This window comes from Schistocerca gregaria, chromosome 1, assembly GCF_023897955.1.
Source record: "Schistocerca gregaria isolate iqSchGreg1 chromosome 1, iqSchGreg1.2, whole genome shotgun sequence".
Classification (NCBI taxonomy): domain Eukaryota; kingdom Metazoa; phylum Arthropoda; class Insecta; order Orthoptera; family Acrididae; genus Schistocerca; species Schistocerca gregaria.
The window spans coordinates 462,124,857-462,149,038 of NC_064920.1; the positions used below are offsets into that span (position 1 = coordinate 462,124,857).

The 24,182-nt window shown below is 37.0% G+C and overlaps 1 protein-coding gene across 1 annotated transcript in view; it reads left to right on the forward strand.

The window, feature by feature from the left end:
- The window catches only part of LOC126353994 (synaptotagmin-14), a 559,379-nt gene extending 549,124 nt beyond the window's left edge, over positions 1 to 10,255 (forward strand). The window contains exon 12 of the mRNA XM_050003342.1: positions 2,619 to 10,255. Within this exon, the coding sequence (XP_049859299.1) occupies positions 2,619 to 2,816 (198 nt within the window). The 3' untranslated portion in view covers positions 2,817 to 10,255. The remainder of the gene's footprint in view (positions 1 to 2,618) is intronic.
- The last annotated feature ends 13,927 nt before the right edge of the window (positions 10,256 to 24,182 follow it).

The following is a 24,182-nucleotide window of genomic DNA, read 5'->3' on the forward strand; positions in this document are numbered from 1 at the left end:
ACCATGACACCATGCATTGCATTACAGATGGACCGAACAACATGCTGAATGGACCGCTCAGGATTGGCATCATGTTCTCTTCACCAATTAGTGTTGGATATTCCTTCAACCAGACAATCGTCAGAGACGTCTTTGGAGGCAACCCACTCAGACTGAATGCCTTAGACACACTGTCCAGTGAGTGCAGGAAGGTGGAGGCTCCCTGCTGTTTTGGGGTGGCATTATGTGGGATCAACGTATGGCACTGGTGGTCATGGAAGGCACCATAATGCCTGGATGATACGTGAATGCCATCCTCTGACCAATAGTGCAACCCTATCGGAAACATATTGGCAAGGCATTCATCTTCATGGACGACAATTCATGCCCCCATCATGCACATCTTGTGAATGACTTCTTTCAGGATAATGACATCGCTCAACTAGAGTGGCCAGCATGTTCTCCAGACATGAACTCTGTCGAAAATTCCTGGGATAGACTGAAAAGAGCTGTTTATGGACGACGTGACCCACCAACCACTCTGAGGGATCTATGATGAATCGCCGTTGAGGAGTGGGACAATCTGGACCAACAGTGCCTTGATGAACTTGTGGATAGTATGCCAGCACAAATACAGGCATGCATCAATGCAAGAGGATGTGCTACTGGGTATTAGAGGTACCAATGTGTACAGCAATCTGGACCACCACCTCTGAAGGTCTCGCTGTGTGTTGGTATAACATACAATGTGTGGTTTTTGTGAGCAATAAAAAGGGCAGAAATGATGTTTATGTTGATCTCATGTTCCAGTTTTCTGTACAGGTTCCAGAACTCTCAGAACTGAGGTGATGCAAAACTTTTTTGATGTGTGTATCTGACATGCTTCATGCATATTAGCATCTGATTAACACGTTTTCAGTCTTTATACAAAATTGTTATCTATGTGTTTAAATGCCAATTATTCAATCTTTTTACTTCACAGAATAGCAACTGTCATTATATTAAATATTATCTGTAAGTAAGAAAAAGTACCTGTTCTGTTCTTTCTGCTCTCCTCAATATACCTATCTATAACTTTTTCTATGTTAGTAATGATGTCTCCGTGGACATATAAAAAACAAGCTTGGTTCATCAATTTTCCCCACTACAGAATGGGAGCACAAGTTACCGATACAAGTAGTACATTCTCTCAGGCACATAGAGAAAGGGAACTTGGGAAATACTGAATTAAATGACTAAATCCACTGATCAAGACACTAGATTTGCATACTTAACTTTGGTGCATATTACAGCAAATACTGTTTGATCTTGATATAGTTCAAACCCCCATTGGGGGGAGGGGGGGGGGCAATCGCTGCCTCTGCCCTCTCCCCCTTAGCCTCCGCTCTCTCTGCCCCTGCCCCCCCCCACCCCTCCCTTTAATCTACCCTTGGTAAAAGTACTGACTCAAAGCATTGTGCTATAGATGTAGCAAAATTTGTGTATCATGATGTTTAGAATGTAACAGCTGTTTTTGATTTGCTGAAAGAGCTGTCTGTTGTTATGAGCTTTGTACCATGCCAGTAATCATTGTAAACATGCCAGAATGTCACCAACAACCACAATTTGTATAGTTAACTGCAATTCAACAAGGCTGTGTTATGGGCCTGTAGGAAACAAGATGGTTCTTCCAAAGAACTGACCAACATGCTGGAAGAGAAATGTCAGATGTGTATGAGTGCTAATACTACTAATACTAGGAATGTTCACATGCCTTTTATCCTTATTTCAAGCAGCACAGACATACAGATATGTATCTGAAGACAAGCACCATTGTTGATCTCACATAGACTGATGCACAAATCAGGACAAGCCAATCTGGCACACACTTCTTGTATCACTTAACTCAACTCCATCCAAACAGACCTTAGAAGGCCCAACAGCACCTACTCGCCGTCATGTCATTCTCAGCCCATAGGCGTCACTGAATGAGGATATGGAGGGGCATGTGGTCAGCTCTCCCAGCTGTATGTCAGTTTATGAGACCGGAGCCACTACTTCCCAATCAAGTAGATCATCAGTTCATCACCTCACAAGGGCTGAGTGCGCCCCGATTGCCAACAGCACTCACCAGACCAGATGGTCACCCATCCCTGTGCTAGCCCAGCCCGACAGTGCTTAACTTTGCTGATCTGACAAGAACTGGTGTTACCACTGCGGTAAGGCCATTGGCTCTTCCAACACTTAATGGTATTTAAAAACATTCAATAACTCCACTTGCTTGCGTGATCATATGATCTGCCCTCCACTGATCATATGCAGAAGCTCTGCCTTAGAGCATTTATTTTTATTTCAGACAAGTACATACGAACAAGTTACTGCTGTCTAAAAACTGGTAATATATATTTAATTGGAAACAAAGTATAACAGTGAATTTATTTCCTTTTCTACTATACAACTGGTTGCTACTGTGTATCTATATCACAATCTGGAATGTTTACTGTCATACGGTGCCTGTCTGCATTAAGGCTTATCAATGTATAATGCGTTGATGAATTTTTCCTTTTACTTGTATTAAACAAATGAATGTATGTATATAAAGTTAAGGCTTTTACCTGGAAGTTTACCTTGCAGCAGAAAAACTCTTCTTCTTCTTTTAGGTAGCACTGTTCCAGTTGCCAGATGTAACACTCATGGTATCAGTATACAGCAAGCGCAGCATGAAGCGGAAGGAGATGATTGGATGGTTTTCTTTGGGTTTAAATAGCTCTGGAGAGGAGGAATTAGCTCACTGGAATGACATGCGTGGTGTACATGGAGAGCAGATTTGTCGTTGGCATGTACTTGTTGAATCTTAATCATCGTATGACTGACTGACATTTGATGAATGCATTAAAATTTTCACTTGGGCTGAGCCCCAAGCAGTCAGGTTTCCAAGCAAATGAAAAAAAAATTGAACATTTGTAAACTTTGTTTAATGATAAAATTAATGTTCTTGGACAGGAGTAATGCTGGTAGCACATTGGTAATGCGCTTGTCCTGTCATTGATTCAGGCAGCAGGATGGATGAATTTTTCATGCCTACATATGGCTGTTTAACTGGATATGGCATTTAACCCAGGTGCAAGATTTCTGATTTTTTGTCTTGTCTTTTGTACAATTATCTTTTTTCTTGGCCAGTCACCTGGGAACTTGTCCTCCATACCAGTTTATGTAAGACTGCTCTTTCAATAATAGCATTTGTTTTCATAATTTATGTATTCCCGTTATAACTCATAATTTGTTAACTTTTTACTTCTTGCTGCAGTTTTATATTAGTCAGTCTAACCACTGTTTGTCTCCTTGATTGTTCTATATTTCAAATGACATTACATCTGTGGTTGTTCTGCATTTCTGAGGCTGACAGCGTCTCCACATATTTTCTTGTTCCTTTTGCCTGGCCTGTTTGTTGATAGGGAGGTATCTGACTAGATCAGAAACTTTAAGCATTGTTGCTATTGACATTCCCTATATTTGGAAATGTAATATTTGTAATTGTGGTGAAGAATTTCCCAAAAATTGTATCTAAGTGTTTTGTACTGTATGGAATTACATTAGCATGCTAATATAACACATAATTTAGTATCTAAACCCCATGTTAACCACAGTGTAAGTAATATTTTACACAATGTGACAGTTGACTCAATGTACCAGATTTGTATTGGTTAAAAGAAACTATGTATTTTTTATACTAGAAATTCTGGTCATATGACCAAAATTATGCACAAAATATTGTCAATTTTTGAGGATTAGATGGGTGAAGCAGTATTTTCAGGTCCTGATATGGTCTTATATATTCAGAAAAATTTGTAGATACTTATTTTGCTTGTACATTTCTTTGTTTTGCAGCACATAGTCGTTGCAATATTTTTTTCCTTACTGGCAGACATTTTTTCTGTGCATCCTGTTTGTCTTTGGTTCATTTTGCACTTTACTACGTTTTACATGAAAAATGTATGACTTACCAGATTTCTTTGGACAAATTTGTAAAGAAGGGAGTAATTTTATTTCATAACTGTTCATCATTGAATGTTTTATTATCATTATTGAAACCAAATATACAATAAATATGTATAAGTTTTATGCATTTTGTTTTGAGTATATGTTTATCGAAGAAAGTGTAGGCTGAACTTAACATTTCTTGTATACAGTACATTAGGGTATCTGAAGTTACTGCTTTTTGTGAGTATATGAAATGAATTTTATATGATGATTGATTACAAAGCACATGCAAAGTATTACAGTAGTTAGCACTGTAAAAAGTGCAGAAACAATATGCAAAGATATAATAAAAAATGGAAAAGTAAGGACAACATACATATCAAAACTGTATAGACTGTTATTAAAATAATCTTGTATCACTTGGCGTGTAAAACTACCTTAAGGCAGATTAATCTGAGGACATTTTATCTTTTAGAGGAATGCTAAAAGAATAATATTCTTGCTCGAAAAATTATTTTTCCATGAACATGAATTATGACACATCTTTCTTTCAAATCAAAGTTCGACTCAAGTTATATATCACATTTGAAGAATATTAATTCATTACAATGCAATAATGATTTCTTTTGGCCATTATTCAAATATTTAAATATAATAATGTGAATGGTTTGTTCAGACAGGGGGACCACAGAACTTTTCTTTTCTAATGCTGATTATAACTGGCACAAAAGACGCTTTAAGTCCCATGTCAAACTTCAGATTGTGAGCTGATAATGTTGTCTGTTGCAGTCTCATGATAGAAAATAATAAGTGACAAGTGCACAGGGAAAGTGCATTTAGTAACAATGACTACTTCTCACTGAGTATTGTCATGTAATTGTAATATTCTTTTGCAGAAGTAACAAAACAGCTGTTACACAATACTACAAAAAACAATACTAAGAACACACAGTCTTCACTTGATGACTGTGTTTCACGATACAGTCCCACTCATAGAAATTAACAGAAATAGATGGAAGTTTTAAAACTGTTGGGATTAATAATTTTCACTGTTGTTCAGCTGTTTTTATTATTAGTTCTGACTGCTTAATTCATCACAGCATATAATTTAACTGTTAAATTATATAGCTGCACTTTTAAACATTTATTATTCAGCACTTAAGGTTTTTGTTTCTAAAGCAATGAAATAGTATCTTGGTGCCTATACCTGGGCTCTCATATGCTACTTGTGGCCTCTTGCATTACTAAGCTACAACGTGATTTAGGTTTTATACAGAATTAAATTGCTAAGTAGAAGACCAGATAAGAAATATGTTGCACATGAAATTGTTAGTTTATGGGAAGTAAATACTATATTTGTCCAGCATGATTTAAAAAATGCCTTTTTTAGGAAATTTGAGTAGTTTTGGATTTTAAAAAATCAGAAGAAGTAGTATGGTTGGATGTTTCTTGTTACCTTTCTTTTTGATACATGATCTCTAATGCGTATTGATAAACCACAGGTTGTTTACAAATTACAGTGTATCCCCATTATATCCAACTGAGTAAGCCAACATCATGAAAGAAAGCATTCAGTTTGCATTAGTTCAAAGAAGTGTGTTATATAAAACGTCTTTTATTATTTGAAGAATGAGAAAATAGTTCAGAGTTCTGAGGGAGGATTAAATTCTTGAAGAATAACAATTTCTTACTAACAAATGCATAAAGCTATAGACATATGTATAACTCATTGACAGTATCTCATACTTCTGTGTTATATTAATCTCATCTTAATTATAGTTTTCTCATGGCACACACTGTGAGTAATCAATGTCGTTGAATGAAATCAAACATTTTGGCTTTTTTGAACTGTTGTATCTTATTGTGCTTTACCTCATAAGGATTTTTGGCTTGATTTGGTGGGGATTTAGAAAGAAGGATTTGGGTGTGCCATTTGTATGTTATCTGAAACAGTTTTGCATGACATTCATTACTTATGCTATTATAATTCCTTTCCCATAATTGTTTGATATGGTTTCAAAGTTTCACTTATAAATTGCTCACTAATTGCTACAGTTTATGATAATACTTACTCTAGTACACCCCTCTGATAAATCTAATGCTATTTATGTAATGGCTTTTATTGTAGCTGAGTCATGAACTTGGAAGATGTATCAATGCTATACGCAAAAGTCCCTGTAAGTTTGTTTTCCAATTTACAGGTAATGCTCTGAACAGAATCACCCGACATCTTCTTTCATGAGTTACCACATTTATTTTATTTAAGGAAATGTAGCATCACTCTGTTTCAGTTTGTGTAATAATGATAATAACTTGAATAGAAAGGTAATTATTGGGTTATGAAGTCAATGTGATTTACAGACATTTCGAAGTATATGAAATAATGATGTATTTTAGTGTGTCATTGTCACAAATATTGCTGCTAGAATAATCAACAACTGTCCAACACAAAGTTTTAGCTTTGTTGTTACTGACAAAATATTCATGGACTTTGACATGAGAAGTGTAATTCTTTGTCATGAAGAACATGTTCTCATAGTCACTCCTGTTATCTGTGGCTACATGTGCATTGAATACCCTGTTGTACAGGGAAAGTATTTTTTGAGGTTACTGCACTGAGTTAGTGATGTTTTTCTAGATGATACCCTGATTTTACTGTATAAACATTTCAGAGAATTAAGAGGGTCTGCCCATTGAAGCTCATTGGAGTCACTGTAAACCATGAAAAAGTTAACTGAATAATTTTGCCCTCTTGTTCTATGTTTGAAGTAAAACAATACTTTAATACTAAAATTTCTGGAATGTCATATAGTATGTAGAAAAATTGTATAATTTTAAGTAGCTTTGTCTGAATAGCACTTTGATGCTGTCAGTAAAGACTAACTGCAATAGAAAGCCTAGAAAGATTTTGAGGAATTTATGTTTGGCATCCAGAATACTTAAATTCCTCCAACTTCTCCGTATATCATTTCCTTTAATATTTTTTTTCATTATCACTATCATTTATCATTAATTTCTATTTACCTTAGATGTGTCCAAATCCCATTTAAGTGTACAGTGTTTGAGAAATTCTGGAACTTACTGTAACACTTCTGTAGCTATTTCAGTATTACTAGAGGTGAATAATGTGAAATATACATTGAACTATATTTTCTCACTTGTAATATTCATCTGCTACTTTAATCCATGTGTAGCAAATGGTATTGTAAATAGGTATACAACATAATTTTTTACTTGTAATTGTTAAGATTAAATATTTAAATTCATGCAACTAAGATTCTGTGTCTTCAGTGATAGTGACTGGTATATAAATGTAACAGACACCTGGAATTTTCATTCTATGAAATAAAAATATTTTACTTTACTTTATTGCCAGCAAAGATGGTATTGTACACATTAATTTAGCTACTGAGCTTCTACTTGATGCATGCATGTATCTATGGAAGTTGTATCATCCAAACTGAAGTGGTACTTTATAACTGTTAATAACGAAGTGACTTATACTTACAAATATAAATAGATAAACATTAAAGAGAGGCTGTACTCATTAGTTATAGAAACTAATATTGAACTGAAAGAACCTTTGCACCAAGGTTTTAGTGCCATTACCTCATAATAAACCATTCAAATAATTTATTTGTTGCTGTGGAGTCGTGGTATACATATTTATTGCATAAGGTGATTACATATGAAGAATAATTCTCAAAATTTTAGCTAAGTTATGGAAAGAATATGTTGCTTCATCTAGAACAGAGAACATTTTAGAAAATCATGAGAACATCATATATTTAAATATCATGTAACAACAATACTGTGACTTGGTATGCATTTAAAAACCAATTATAATTTTTATGCAAAAAAGCATCTATATTTTATATATAAACATCTATAACTGAGAGTGTCTACAAGTCTCTATTATCTGAATGTATCATTTCATTACTAAATTTATTACTCTTTGAGAATTAACTCACTGTGATTCAGATAATTCTGAATTGGTCATTTATACTTATTACTTACTGTCTTTGGTTAACTCATGGTGTAAATGTTAGCTCCACAGGTTTTTCGAATCAAAAACTTATTTGCGAGCATCTTTGGGGCTTTGAAGGTGAGAGGAGGAATGGATGTATGTATTGTGAAAGGACTGTGACAGACACAGCAAAAGGGGTGTGGTGGTTGGGGGGGGGGGGGGGGGGGGGGGAAGGCAGATGATTGGCAGAAATCTTCAGTCTCTATATTCACATGTTAACAATATATATTGTATGGATGTAGTCAGTTCATAACCAGGACTTATGAGTGGAATGAAATCCATGATTTCTTTTGATGTTCTGCTCTGCCAGCAGACTGGAGCTCTTTGGCTGGTAAACAACTGAATGTTTTTTGTAATTTTCTTTTGCAATTGCTTTTCATCTATTTGATTACTTGCAGTTTCTGCTACAAGCTCCTCACAGTGAATGTCTTTCTACACTTTTTTGCTCATTAGTTATGAAAAGAAGTCATGAATGTGTAATTTTCAGTAACTAATTTTATGTTCTGTTGGAAGAGTAATAAATTGTACTTTTTTGAGTATAGCCTTTCTTGACCATATTTATTTATGTTTGTGCGTGTAGGTAATTTAATAGAATGAGGCTGAGTACATTGGGTATTTCTGAATGAATGTATATATTTTTGCACACCTAAAAATAAAATATGTATTTATCTCATTGTCTGTTCTTCTAAGCTACAATAAGTGTTCAACAAGAAAACAAGAAATCTTTCCTTCATAAGATTAATAGACATTATATGTAATCTGAATGTTATAATAATGCATGTTCTCATGTGTGTGTGTGTTATGTAAGATGTATTATGAATGTGACTTGTTTTGTGGCACTTAATGGCAAATGTAACAGGACATCTGACTTTTGCAAGCCTCCACCTGAAACTAATGTAACTGAAACAGGTTTGCAGAATATACAGTTTGAATATATATGTATATTTCACCTTTGTGTGCCAATTTTGTATGTACATTGAGTGTCAAGACTTGCTGTCTTTCAGATGTCAGTGGTAGTAATGAGAGTGCTACCACAGTATTATTTTCTTCTGTGATTTTACTGTTTAAGTGATGTGGTCATAGAAATGCAATAGGTAGTGGCACTTGCAAAGTCATATGTCTCTGCAGGCAGAAATATTTGCCCCATGATATAAGAATCCACAGAAATAGTAACATTTTCATACAGTTTATTAAATTTACTTAAAGGGAATTGAAAATTTATATTGGGCTTAAAATAATATTTTTGTACAGCAGTGAGAAATCTTGTTTAGCTACATCTAGCTGATAGGAAAGTATCTGTATGAGTTCAGTTTAGTACATACTCCACAATATACCTGTCTGATTTGTGCAAACAGACATCACAAGTTGCAGGAAAAAGAAAGACAAAGCACAATGTAGATAGTTTTCCATTGTTTGAATGATAGCCTCCATACTCTCATTCTCATATCCCATATGCATCTGATACTCATTCAAAAAATGATTTGGTCACAATGCTTGAAGTTAAGTTTCACAGAAAGGAGTCATCTAATGTCTTCATCAAAGCAGTTATGATGTGGAACTGCTACAGAGCTTGATGAGTCACTTTTTAGATGATAATGATAAATAATTTGTAATTGTTTGAAATTTTCTCAACAGAAATTTTTGGAGAGCTATAACTATATTTAAAAATATAAATATCCTGTAGTTGGTGTTTCATGGGTTCTAGGGGTTTGTTATTGGATAAATTGCACCCATTATCTATTGCACAATTTTCAGAATGTGAGAAGTTGAAAACCCAGAAACTTGCCCTGTGTGCATGTACATACCTTTATTCAAATAGGACCATGCAGTCTTCTAGAGTTTCAAATTTAAATCTTTTATTTCTGTGTGTATTTTACAATTGAGTTTTTATAGTATTTTAATATACTTAGTATTTTTTGTGCACATGATACATTAGTTTTATGCAGAGGCATGTGAGATAAGAACAACAAAAGTCCAATGTGATTTAATCCTTCCAGTGATTAAGACAAGACATAGCATAATTATAGTTTCTTGTTAATTAACAAGTGGAACTCACTTCTGTTACTGTATTTCTGTTGTTTGCTAAGCAGTATTAGCTATGAAAGTATTAATTTTGTAAAGGAAAATTGCTCATATACAAAAAACCCTTTATCGTTTCAGCTTTATAATGCAAAACTTAACAACCAAAATGTCACCAGAATATACTTGGTGTGATATGTGTATTATGAATATAAACAACCATCATGACAAAAAAGTTTCATTTCTTAACTCTCTCTCTCTCTCTCTCTCTCTCTCTCTCTCTCTCTCTCTCTCTCTCTCTCTCTCTCTCTCTCTCCCTGCCTTACAACTTAGGCTTTAATGTGAAATCCATTATGATTCAGACTCTCTCAGAGGGTGTATAAGAAATTTTGGTCTGCCTGATGAAATGCAAATTCATAAGGCTTTTGTAACACATGAAAAATAATGATACTGTTTCAAAACAAGAAAAGTATCTTCCATTTATCACATGCTTTCATGCAGAATTTGAAATCTATAAATTGATTTCCACTACAAAAGTATGGCTTTCTTAAGTTATTATGACCTAAAACAAGGGAAACACTGCTTAAATTACTTCCACCCAACTTCTATAATATGCATATCATGTTCTATGATATGATGACATGAGTAGCCACTTTATAAAACTTTCATGATGCACACAGTAAGTATCAGTCATGTCAACCCCACCACTGGTGAAATATGTGATATCAATGGGAGTGTGAACAGTGCAAGTTTTGATCTTCCAGCCAATATGTTAGGTTGTGTCCGGAATTTTGCGAAGAGCATCTTGAGGAATAAACAGCAAAGACACCACTTACCAACACTTTTTATCCTGTGTTTATTGGATACACAAATGGTGAATAGGAAGTACAGAATTACACAGTCCAAAAGTAGTTTGTGTCTCAGGTGACAGTTGTCATCACAAAGCATCTGGTGTATTATGCAGACCATATGGAGCATCAATAAGCACCAGCAACCAACCTGCTTATACAAAGCAGGTCAGCCACAGGATCCTGCTAGGTGATGCAGTGATCACTGTGAGGGGCTTGATCTTTTTTGGGCATTTGGCTTGTTCTGGCCTCTCACAGCTTGCAGTGCCATTTAAAGTGCAGGTGGCAAGTATGGATCGATTCTGAACAGTTGTGATACCTCCATCTCACTGTCTGAGTCATTTACATCAACGTGGGAAGCTGATTCACCACACAGGACATTCAGCTTCCTTTACTCTGATGGTAAAATGTTAGAATATTTCAAAAGCTTGAAAAGAGAACACATTTTTAAATTTCCACCTTTATCTGCTTTGTTGCTGTTTTTCAATTCTGGAAGGTTCAGGATCAAATAATAACATTATTATGAAAAGGATAGATTGCTACTCATCATGTAGAGGAGACACTCAGCTGCAGACATGCACAATCAGAAGACTGCTATACATTCAAGCTGTCGACCAAAAGGCTTCTCTGAAGTAGAAAACACACACACATTGACACAGGCACAGCTCACTCATGACCGCTGTCTCTGGCCACAGCAGCCAGAGACAATGCCAATGTGTGTGCAAGTTGTGATTGTGTTTGTATGCATGTGTTTTCTACTTTGGAAGAAGACATTTTGACTGAAAGCTTAAATGTCTAGCAGTCTTTTTGTTGTGCCTGTCTGTGACTCAGCATCTCCTTTGTATGGTGAGTAGAAATCTGTTCTTTCCATAATACTGATGTAAATATTTCACTGACATAAAAATACAAACCTGTCATATACGTACTTGGACAGGTCACAAAAAATGATATTATGTTTCCTGTTTAGCTCTGCAAAAACTTTATTCATGAGTATGAAAATTACTCTGTCTGCAATATTTAGAGATATCATTCCAAAGTGCAAGAAAAATAAGTCTATGTATTGTCAAACACTTTGTCAAAAAAGTGGAGTGGCACTGACCAGCCAAACAGGGGCTAGTAAACAGCATTACTGGTGTCAGAGGAGGAGACACCACAGGAGATCTGTTGATGGATCAGCTGGATAAGATACCATCTGTCAATAAACAATCTGTCAATGTCATTGGTATATTTTGACAACTCCCTCTTGCACTGCAGATGCAGCATCCATATTTGAAAGAAAGAAGAGATGGGCAGTAATGATAATAAAAGATGCAGAGGAAGTGTACAGATGGATATCAAGAAAGGAAGATAAAACACCAAAATAATATAATAAAGGATAAATGGTGCTAGCTTACAGAATATAAGAGAAGGCACAAGGTTATGGTAAAAAATACATTATATGTATGTATGTTTTGTAAATGAGAATTGCTGCCTACCTACACAATAGAAGAGATGTTGGCCAACAGGCAGTTAAAAAGATGAAAAACTGATTCATTTTAAATGAATCCTCCTAAGTTTTTCCCCTTCCTTTATTACCCAGTTCCTTATTCAAACATATGCTTCCTCTGAAGAAGGTTTTATCAGAAAAGCTAAGTACTTTTCAGTTATTTGTCTGTATACCTTTATGTTGTTCAGAATTTCTTTTATCTCTTCTGACATAATACAAGACCCTATGGCAAGTAAACTGGGCTGTAAGTGTGAATCTCACACATCACAACGTAGCCATACCCATTAATCATAGGTGTCTCCTAACACTCTTGTGAATATATAATATGTTTATTACTATGCTTTATGCCTGATGTGTTTTTAGTAGTCTAAGTGAACACCACTCAATCTCCACTCTCAGGTTTAGTAGTAACATCATATGAGGAGAAACCAATCAAAATGTATAATGTCCATTGACTCAAATTTTTCAGGAAAAGTGACAAACTGATACTTGCTAAACTATTCAATGGAACATAATGCTGTTTGCACAGTTAATTCCATGTTGGGATATTGAATTTGATCCCACTTTGCAACAGATCAAAATTTGATTGGGATGGCTATAAAATGAATTTACGTTTTGGACAATACATGTTTTGATCAGTCACATATTTTGATGTGTTTTTAGTATTAAATATTCATTAATTCACACAAAGTTTAATACCTGAAATAATTATTAGAACAATGTAACATGATACAAAGCCTTAAATTACATAAAAAAATGTACAACACAATAATTTGCTACAGGCAGAATTACCTAAATTTTGTTCATTCCTGGTTCTTCTTGTAAACAATCGCATTCAATATATTCTGGAGTGAAGCTGCTGCATGGAACCTCTAAAGCCTGTGAAAAACAAATTAGGTTGTTCTTCTTCTTTACATTGTGTGTTGAATCTTAAAGTGAGCTGTTTCTTCACATCTTCCCTTTTCTCTTCCTTTATAATGTTTGACAATGCTGGTGTAGGTCTTTCAGTAACAGAGAACATCTTATGTCCACTTTTTGCCAATGTTGAATGATTTAGAAGGGCCACTGAAGTAAAAATGTATTTCGGTTTCAAATGTTATATCCTGATCACTGACATTCTTCAGTTTTGACTTTTACAAAACTGTTCTTTCTACTTCACTGATACCATCTATTTTTTCCATTCCTTTGAGAGTTCTTTACAGTTCTTTTAGCGCCCAGGCTTTTCAAGTTACCCCCATTTCTCCAACATCATTGTATATCTGTACATACATCAGTGGATTCAAAATTTCTGGAATTTGGTGCAGTATTCTCTCAACTCATCCAAAGACCCTGTCAGCAGGTAAAAAGGAATGCCCTCAAACTAGAAAATACAGGCACAAATCCTTCATATGTAATGGATAACTTTTCAGTAGCCAGAATGCAATAGCATTCTGGCCACCACACTCATCAGCAAAGGCTCTGACAGATGTGGTAGTCCAGTCAAAGGATGTTTCAGAAAGAAAATATGTGGTGGCTGATGCAATTTCTTGTGACCTTCTTCCAGCTCCAGCTTCATTCTGTACATAGAAATCACGGTATGTGGTTCCAATATTTGTTACACAGAAGCTATAAAAACAAAAAATGGAAAATCCAGGATGGAATGTAACAATATTATGAGAAGCTTTCGGCCATTAAGGCCTTCATCAACAACACACACACACACACACACACACACACACACACATGCAAACGAAACTCTCACGCACAACTGCTGCAGTCTCAGGCAACTGAAACTTGGTGACATGGTTTCAGTTGCCTGAGTGCAGTTGTGTGTGTGTGTGTGTGTGTGTGTGTGTGTGTGTGTGTGTGTGTGTGTGTGTGTGTGTGTGCAACAAAGGCCTTCATTGGCAAAAGCTTTAATTGTGACAGTCTTTTTGATGTTGAGTAGCAACTTTCCTTCTCATAATATAGAAGTTATAAAATGCAACTTGTTGGGCATAATATGCCTCTCCAATATTCAGTTTTGGCAGAGACTGGACTTGCTGCAAGTCAAATGCAAAGGTTTTACTTCCATGTGGTGACTGCTTCATTAATTTATGAACAGCTCAAGCTTCCAGCCTATGAGCACAAAGTTCAGTCACTAACTTCTTCTTTTGATTTATATCTACAGCACTTTGAATTTCCTGCTACGTTCTAAGGCAATAACTACATCTACCACTGGCAGGAGTTGAAAATCATGGTAAAGGATGAACTTTTAACTTTGAGATCAGTTGCTGCTGAGGTTTTGTATAATTTTAAAAGCTAGTTTATGTTTAATTCACATGAGAGATGCAGTCTTTAAATTTTTTTCTATTGTAATTACTTTCGGTGGCTTTCAATTTTGATAAGAATTCTACCACGTGCTTTCTTTTAGTTTCATACATTTCAGTCTTATGATCACCCCATCTTTTATCTTTTAGTCCTCCACCAGACACAATTCCTTTCACAATGGTATTTAATCTTGTTTATCCAATACCAAAGAGTTTCCAAAAAATGCAACATGTACAGGAATTTTCTCGTCCCTGATTTCCCCTGCAGTTTACAAAAACCCATGTTATCATGCGATAGTTACTTGCTTAACTTTGTGAAATAATAATGTTCTTTATTTAGATTAGTATGTTGGAACAATAACTGCAAGTGTTACAGAGACTGTTGGATCATTTCCTGTTTAGAATTGGTACAAAGATACATTTCATTGAGAAGAAAAATTAAAATTGAAAATAGTGTGAATCTGTATTAAATCCCCAAATTATGTGATATTTCACTGTGATTTCTGATGGTTTTACTTTGGCACTTTCTTTGTGAATGTGCCAACACTTTGGACTGCTTACATCCAGAAGGTGCAACATTTTTTTTTATCTTTGTGTTTTTTATTTGGTGTAGATAACATATTTCTTTTGGTTCTACATAGAACATTTAGTGGGATAGAGCAGCAATTAAAACGAACCTCTCTATGTTGGCATGGAGGATCAGAATTCATTGAATGAGGATCTTTATCACAATATCTAGGACAAAAAGAATAAGAAAGTGCTATTTATTGTGACATTATTTACTGATGAATACTAGAGAAACAAATTCTATTTTTCTAATAAGGAGGTATAAAAAGAAGATTTACCTGATTTCAGTTTCCACTTCTCTTTTTGATTTTTTCTTCATTCTTTTTCTTGTTCCATGATCTTTATGCTCCTTCCCTACAGTCACACTTTCCTCTTCTACATCCAATGGATGCAGTACACAAAAAACACACCAGAATACTGTTGCTGTGCAGTACTAAAAGTAATGATTTTGCTATAATGATGTCAAACAGTACCAGAAAGCAACTATGCTGACTAAAGCTTTGAACAGCTGCAAGCATTGACAAAAATTAATCTTCACAGTACTGCCAAAATGAAACAAAAGCAAACTGAAAAGTAAATGGTGGACATTATACATTCTGATTCATTCAGTCATGTGGACAATATGCAATTTGTTTTAAACAGTCACTTTCAACATAATTTTTGGCATTACAGTATACAGATAGATGCAATCTGATTAGTGGCTCATGTAGAGCACGTAAAATACTCCTGGAAACTGTTTCAAACTCAATTTTGTCCAGAGGTGGACAATATACGTCTTGATTGGTTGCTCTTCATATACAAAAAACATCATATACAAGGCAGAAAAACATCATTTATGAACTCCTGTAGTCCACTTCAGAATTATTTGAGTTAACTGTGAAGGTGTGATGGAAGGAACAGAGGCAGAAAATCTATCTTATTTTATGCATTGGAGTAATGTTCCAGTGTGCATCCACTCACTAACTACACATACTCTGATGAACCTCACTATAGTGAGATCTCCCATCCTTGATCACCCTTTCTGACAATGTGACACAATGGCATACTTCTAAATTAATTCATATCTGCACTATTATTTTTCTGAAACTGGAACAACAAGAATCTAGTCAGCAATGACAGGCAAGAGAAATCTCTTACTTGTGCAGTTAAGTTACCAATACTGCAAGCAGATATTCTATCGCTGAAGGTATTGGTTTTATCAATATCAGTCTGGGTGGTCAAGGGCATGTTTCTGCACCTAACACTTCATCTAGTACTGCAGGAAACATCTTCAAAGGCTAGAAGAATGTAGCTGGTTAATTTTCAGACTTGAAACTTGCCTTGCAGCCTTGGAACAATTCCTTTCCCAATGTCCTCCTTGTACCAAGCCCACCAACTCTCTCCTAATTCCGCTAGCCAACCACATCCTGAGCCACAATTTTTTTTCACTTTCTAAGGTCAAATCTATAAACAAATCCACACTACTGCCATGGGTACTCACATGGCACCATCTTTCGATGACTTACTCATGGCCCATCTAGAAAACTGCTTCCCAACCAGTCACCACTTCAAATATCTTGTGTGGTTTAGAGTCCTTGAGGTCATTTTTATGGTCTGGACTCAGGACAAGGACAGCGTTTCCTCTGTCTTCCATAACCTCACTGCGTGCTCCGGGATCTGCTTCACTTTATCTATCTCAACTCAATGAGCCACTTAACTATATGTCCGATCTCCACTTTTCAGATGGCTCCATAAATATGTCTTTTCATATTAAGTGCACTAACCATCAACAGTACCTCCACCTTGACAGCTGTCACTTGTTCCATGTCAAAAAGTCTCTTTGTTACAGCCTCACCACCCAATGGATGTTGCATCTGCAGTGCAAGAGGGAGTTATCAAAATATACCAATGACATTGACAGAATGTTTACTGACAGATAGTATCTAATCCAGCTCATCCATCAACAGATCTCCTGTGGTGTCTCCTCCTCTGACACCAGTAACACTGTTTACTAGCCCCTGACCAGCACTCCTCTGATCACTCTGTATCAACCTGGCCTTGAAAAGCTCAACCACATCCTTCACCAGAGTTTTGACTATGTCTTGCCATGTCCTGAAATGAGGGATATCCTACCCAAAATCCAACTCACATCATCCAAAGTTGTGTTATGTTTCCCACCCAACCTACAGAATATTCTGTCCAATCCTGTTCACAATCCTGCACCTCATGGGACATTCCCTTGTGCTTGACCCAGGTGCAAGACCTGTCTCACATGCCCGCCCACCATCTCCTACCACATTCCAGTCACTGGCATTTCCTACCCCATAAAAGGCAGGGACATTTGTAAAAGCAGCCATATTATGTATCAGCTAATCTGCGGCTGCTGACATGTCAAGTAACCAACTTTCTGTTCACATGAATGGCCACTGCCAATCTGTGATGAACCTCAAACTTGACCATCCAGTTGTCAAACATGTTATGCACCACAACACAAATTGACTTAACTGCTGCTTCACACCTATTCAGATATTTTCATCGAGCACTACCTTCTCTGAACTCGACAGGTAAGAATTATCTCTACATCCTTGCAATCCCCCTGACCTAAACTAACCTGTTTCCTACTGCCTTATCTTTTCCCTTCTCTCTTGTGTCGACACCTCTCCTTCTCCATCCAGATTGTGTACTACCTTCTCTCACCACTCTTTCCCCTTCCCTCCATATGGGCATTTTCTCTTCTCCCTCCCCCCCTCTCTCTCTCTCTCTCTTGCAGCCCCCCCCCTCTTTTCTACCCATCCCTCTTTCTCTCTTGTCTCCCTGTTTTCCTCTTCATCTCCACCTTCCCTTCCTCTCCTCCACTGCCTCTTATCCTTCACCCTCACTCTCGCTACCTGTTCTATACTCTACCCTTTGAATTCCTTTCGTCATGTTGTGCACCTGCTGAATCATCTGTTGATACACCTGCCTCACACTATCCCCCCACCCCCTCCTCAGCTTGTGTGTTTTTACCTACCCCCTCACCCTCCCCAGGCAACTGCTATCGATAATCAACAGTCAATCTCACCATGGGTGTGTGAATTTGAGTGTCTGTGTGTTTGTGTGTGTACACGTGTGTATATTAATCCAGCCAAGAATTTACCTAGTTGTTAAAACTTGTTTAGCTAGCTGAAACTGCCAAACCTCTTTACTGGAGACTACACAATGGAGAAATTGTGACATCATCTGATTGCCGTTAAAGATCACAGAGTCATGCTGCTTGTGCAGCAGAAAAGTTAGCACTGTTTTTTTTTATATAGAATAACAAAATGTCAGCTAAAGCATGAATTATGGGTGCTGCCCACAAAGAACTTTGTTCAGAGGATTCATCCAGATTTGTTACAAGATTAGCTCCTGAAAATAAGAGGAAACAAGCATACTTCAGTCATGCATTGAACTGATGACAGGTCTATACATTGGGGAGAGCCAGTTCCATGTTCTGAAGATTCCTCCCTAATTGAGTCCTTTGGGACCACCTAAAACAATTAGTATATACAACATACAACAATAATACTGCATCAGAGCCTTGTAGAAACATGCAAAGCATTTGAAAGAACTGAGGAGTGTTGAAAATTTTGCATAAGTCCACAGTCTGATGATTTCCTGCATAAGCAAAGGGTATTTTGGGCATTTGTAACCTGTTTTTCACATGAGTACTTTGAAAAATGTTACTTCATTATATACAAATGCAGAATTAATTGACACACAGATTATGGCCATTATTTCCTTCTTTTGGTGTGATGCTTTTTGTCATGTTACCACCATTTTATGCTAGAGAAGGTGTCATCTCTAGAGCGTGACACTTTTTTGTAATTGATCAACATTTCGTGCTGTTTTTGTTTCCATTTCTAGCACTGGAAATGACTTTTTTTATTTCTGGATCTGAAGGTGAAGCCTAGAAAGGCACATCTACTGCAAAAATGGCCATGTTGAACTCCAATAAGCAGTGAAGCAAATAATTGATTGATTCCAGAATGAGATTTTCACTCTGCAGCGGAGTGTGTGCTGATATTAAACTTCCTGGCAGATTAAAACTGTGTGCCCGACCGAGACTCGAACTCGGGACCTTTGCCTTTCGTGGGCAAGTGCTCTACCATCTGAGCTACCGAAGCACGACTCACCCCCAGTACTCAGAGCATTACTTCTGCCAGTATCTTGTCTCCTACCTTCCAAACTTTACAGAAGCTCTCCTGCGAACCTGCACAACTATCTCCTGCGAACCTGCAGAACTAGCACTCTTGAAAGAAAGGATACTGCAGAGACATGGCTTAGCTACAGCCTGGGGGATGTTTCCAGAATGAGATTTTCACTCTTCAGTGGAGAGCTTCTGCAGGAGAGCTTCTGTAAAGTTTGGAAGGTAGGAGACGAGATACTGGCAGAAGTAAAGCTATGAGTACCGGGCGTGAGTCGTGCTTTGGTAGCTCAAATGGTAGAGTACTTGCCCATAAAAGGCAAAGGTTCCAAGTTCAAGTCTCAGTCGAGCACACAGTTTTAATCTGCCAGGAAGTTTCAACTGATTGATTGATTGATTGAGAGGGGTTCTGGGACTAATGGCAAGGCCATCAACCCCGCAATTCAAAAGTTGCCTGGATGAGATAGAGGATCCACAAAAAGTGGGTGGATGCAGTCAGAAGGGTGAAAGTATAAAGTAAGAGTATTAAAAAATGCACAGTAGAAGGCAAAAAACGAAATGCCAAACCTGAAAACTTGAAGCTGGAAAAACAGAGGGATAATAGAGCAGTCTCTGGGCCGCAGACCTAGAAAACATGAAGTGAGGCACCAACCACAACCATCATGCCCCTGCTCCAGAGCAAAGCAAAACCTTATAACTGAAAATAAAAGTCACTTTCATGTAGGAAAGTGAGAACCAGCTCAACTATCTGTGAATCATCTGTTAATGTTGACAGGGAATTTGGAAGGCTATACTTAGTATGAAAGGCCAAAAGAAGGGGACATTCCACCAATATATGGGATACCATCAGTCTGACTCTACAGCCTCATTGTGGTGGTGGCTCGTTATGCAAGAGGAAACAATGGGTGAACCTAGTGCGACCAATGCATAGGCGGTATAAGGCATGGGACTCTTTCCAAGGGGAGTGTAAGAAAGAGTGCCAAGATGCAAAAGTCTCCTGGATTGTGCATAGTTTATTACTGAGAGCAGTAGCCCACCAGGTTTAATTCCTCTTTTGAACAAATAGAGATTTGATGTGCATCTATATTCCGCACCTGGAATCATGAAAGAGAATGGGGACTAAGTATCTGCTTCTGTAGCCAAACAGCCAATCAGTTCGTGTCCTGGGATGCCTACATTATTTGGGACCCAGAGGAAGACAACAGAGCAGGTGGCGCAGCCAGGGGTCATGCCAAGGTCATGGATAGCAGAGACCAAAGGGTGAAAAGAGTAGCATCGGACTATAGCTGCAAACTACTAACTGAATTGGTTCATATCAAAACACTGTTGAAGGAGGTCTGAGAAACAAAATGGGGAGACCTGTTAAAGGCTAGCAACTCTGCTGTGAACATATTACATGATTCTGGCAGTAAATGGCGTTTCATTCCAGTAGGGGCTGTAAAAGAGCATCCCGTCTTATCTATCATTTTAAAGCCATCAGTGTAGAAGATTGTAGCATCCTGGAACACTTCAAGAATGGAATGTATAAGACACAGGAATATCATAGGAGTGACAGATACCTTAGTACCCTGGAACAGGTCATTCCTGATCACGTTCGAGGCATCAGCCAAGTGTGGGGAGGGGGGGGGAGCAGGGGGGAGGGGGGGGGCAGATGCTGTAGGAGGAAATACACGGGCACCCAAGCGATAGTATCAGGATGGAGACTTTCCTCGTTTGCAAAGAAGACAGGCTACATATGGTGGTCAGGGAACCATCAAATTGTGGCTGCATAAGAAACCAGGAGTTGGCTCCATCGTATTTCTAGAGGGGGATACCTCCCTAGTATGAAAGGCACTGATAGTCAGACACACCCCATAATTATGAACAGGGTCTAGTAGTTTCAGAGTAAAAAGAGCTGCCAAGCCATCAAACCATAAACTGACAACCATAATATAGCCTGGACAAAACCAGAGCGTGATAAAGATGGAGAAGAGTAGCACAGTCTGCACCCCAAGATGTGTGGGCCAGGAGGCAGAGAGCATTAAGCTTCTGCATTCAGATAGTCTTCAGGTGGTGAATATGTAACAGCATTTTTTATCAAAAATAAGACCCGAGCAATGGGACTGTGCTACAACATCTAGGCATTGGCTGCCTCAATAACCTGTGTTTTGGAGGGAGAAAACTGGAAGCATTGGGAGAAGGTCCATGCATAGGCCATTGGCAACCATCAGATGTGACACTATGGAGCACCAAACATGGCAGTTATATCTTCCATGCCCAAATGAGCCATTTCTCGTGCACCAATGGAGGGCAGAGTACCTTTGATGCAATGGGCAGTCGGTAATCTACATATTCCAACACAGTTTGACGCATTGCACTCAAACATTCCATGTCATAGTGTGACATGTAAAATGAGGGTGCAGGAAAATTAGTGTCAGTTTGCATGACATATGTAGCAATAATGGCTGCATTGTTGTTGTACAGTAACTGTCTAGGTAGTAAACTGATAAAATACGGTATGACATGGTAATTGGGGGTCACTGATGATGGACTCCAGCAAATAGTAATAGCGAATGATAGACACACAGTGGTGCAGAGTACACAACACACTTTATTTTATAGAAACTCGATACATACAATAATAAAATAACATACAAGAATACATGACGTAACATACTCTAGTCACAGAGCAAACTGCACTGCTCCCATCAACCATCAGTGATAAGTAGTAGTAGTAGTAGTTTTATTCATCCGTAGATCTCTTTTTACAAGGATATAGGACATGTCAAAGTATTTACAAGCTTAGATCAATTTACAATAAGCTAATTCGTATACACATATATTTACAGACTTCTAGTTAGAGACAATCATTAGATTTTACTCCTGGTATACAATAATTTATTTACAAATAACTCATTAAATAATGTAATGCCACACTATTCACTCATATTTCCCTATCAGTCACTGCACACACTATACACACATTGTTTCATAGCACTTCACTCACTACATACACACACACACACACACACACACACACACACACACACACACACACACACACACACAGGTGATCCTTGGGCCATTTTCTGTACTGCAAGTTCCCATTTGCTATCCTGAAAAACTGAGTCAGCATCCCTTCATAATGAGTGAGATGTTGAGCTCAGAAAGAGGAAGAGGTGTTAGTATTGTGCTATGCATAGCTTGAGGGGAGAGTGTCTCTAGAAAGGAAAAAAGAAGAAAAATAATAAAGTGAAGGTGTTATGTGGAATATTGGATGTTTTATAATCATCATTATTATTATTATTTGTTTGTATAACATTTTTTTATCAAACCCCTACTCTGCTTTATCTAAGTAATCCTTCAATGTATAAAATGTATTGCATAACAGGTACTTTTTAGCTGCCTTCTTAAATAAGTGTATTTTTGAAATTTCTTTAATCTCTTTTGGTAATTTATTGTACAGTTTTATTCCTTGGTAGAAAATGCTGTTTTGTGTTTTATGTTTATTTTTTCTTGGTAAATGTAAGTTGAGTCTATCTCTTGTTGCATGGTCATGGACAGAGCTGTTTGTGCAGTAATTGCCAATGTTGCTTTTGATGTGTACAACTGACTGGTAAATGTGTTCACATGGAGCAGTTAAAATTCCCAGTGTTTTGAACAGATCTTTACAATGAGCTCGACTACTATTTCTGGTTATTATTCTTATGGCTCTTTTCTGGAGTTTGAAAATTGTGTTCATATTTTGTGGATTTGTTCCCCAAAAAAGAATGCCATAGCTAAGAATTGAGTGTACATATGAATAATATGTAACTAAAAGACACTGCATGTTACACACAGATGATAGAATTCTAAGGGCATAACATGCTGATGACATTCTGTTTGCAAGTACCTTTGTGTGTTCGCACCACTTCAGCTGAGAGTCAATATTCATTCCTAGAAATTTTGCATTTGTTACACAGTCTATAGAGGTGCCATCTACATTTAATTTAACATTGTCATTTTTCCTCTTCAAACTGAAGTTCATGGCATTAGTTTTCTTTATGTTTAATGTCAATTTGTTGCTTATTGACCAATCGTAAACTTCCTTGAGAGTTTCATTTGCTTTCTCGGTAAGGAGTTCTCTTGTTCTCTCAGTGACTATAATATTGCTGTCATCAGCGAAGAGAATTTTCTCACCATGAGTAACACTACAGGGAAAGTCATTGATGTATATCAGGAATAGTATTGGTCCTAATATGCTACCTTGTGGAACCCCTATATTAATATGTTTTGGTTCTGATAAGTATTTTACTAAATGTTTAGATCTATTTGAAGTGTGTGTTATCTCTACTCTTTGTACCCTATCTGTTAGGTATGATCGAAACCAGTCATTAGCTACCCCTCTTATTCCTAATGCTTCTAATTTATTTAATAGAATCTTGTGGTCGACTGTATCAAAAGCCTTAGAAAGATCCAAAAATATGCCTGTGACACACTCATCTTTATCAAGAGCATTAAGTACAACTTTTGTGAATTCTACTATGGCTGACTCTGTATTTTTGCCACTTCGAAAACCAAACTGTGATTTGCTTAAAAGATTGTATTTATTCAGATAATTCATTAATCTGTCTTTCATAATTGCTTCTATTATTTTTGAGAATGCTGACAGCAGGGAAATGGGCCGGTAATTTTCTATGTCTTCTGCATTACCTTTCTTAAGCAAAGGTACAACTCTTGCCTGTTTTAGCTGCTCTGGAAATGTCCCTGATGTGAAGGATTCATTTATTATATTTGTTAATGGGCCTTGTATAATCCCTATGCATTGTTTCAGTACACACATTGGTACATCATCTAAGCCTTCTGACTTTTTATTTTTTAGCTTTTGAACAGTTTTATTGACTTC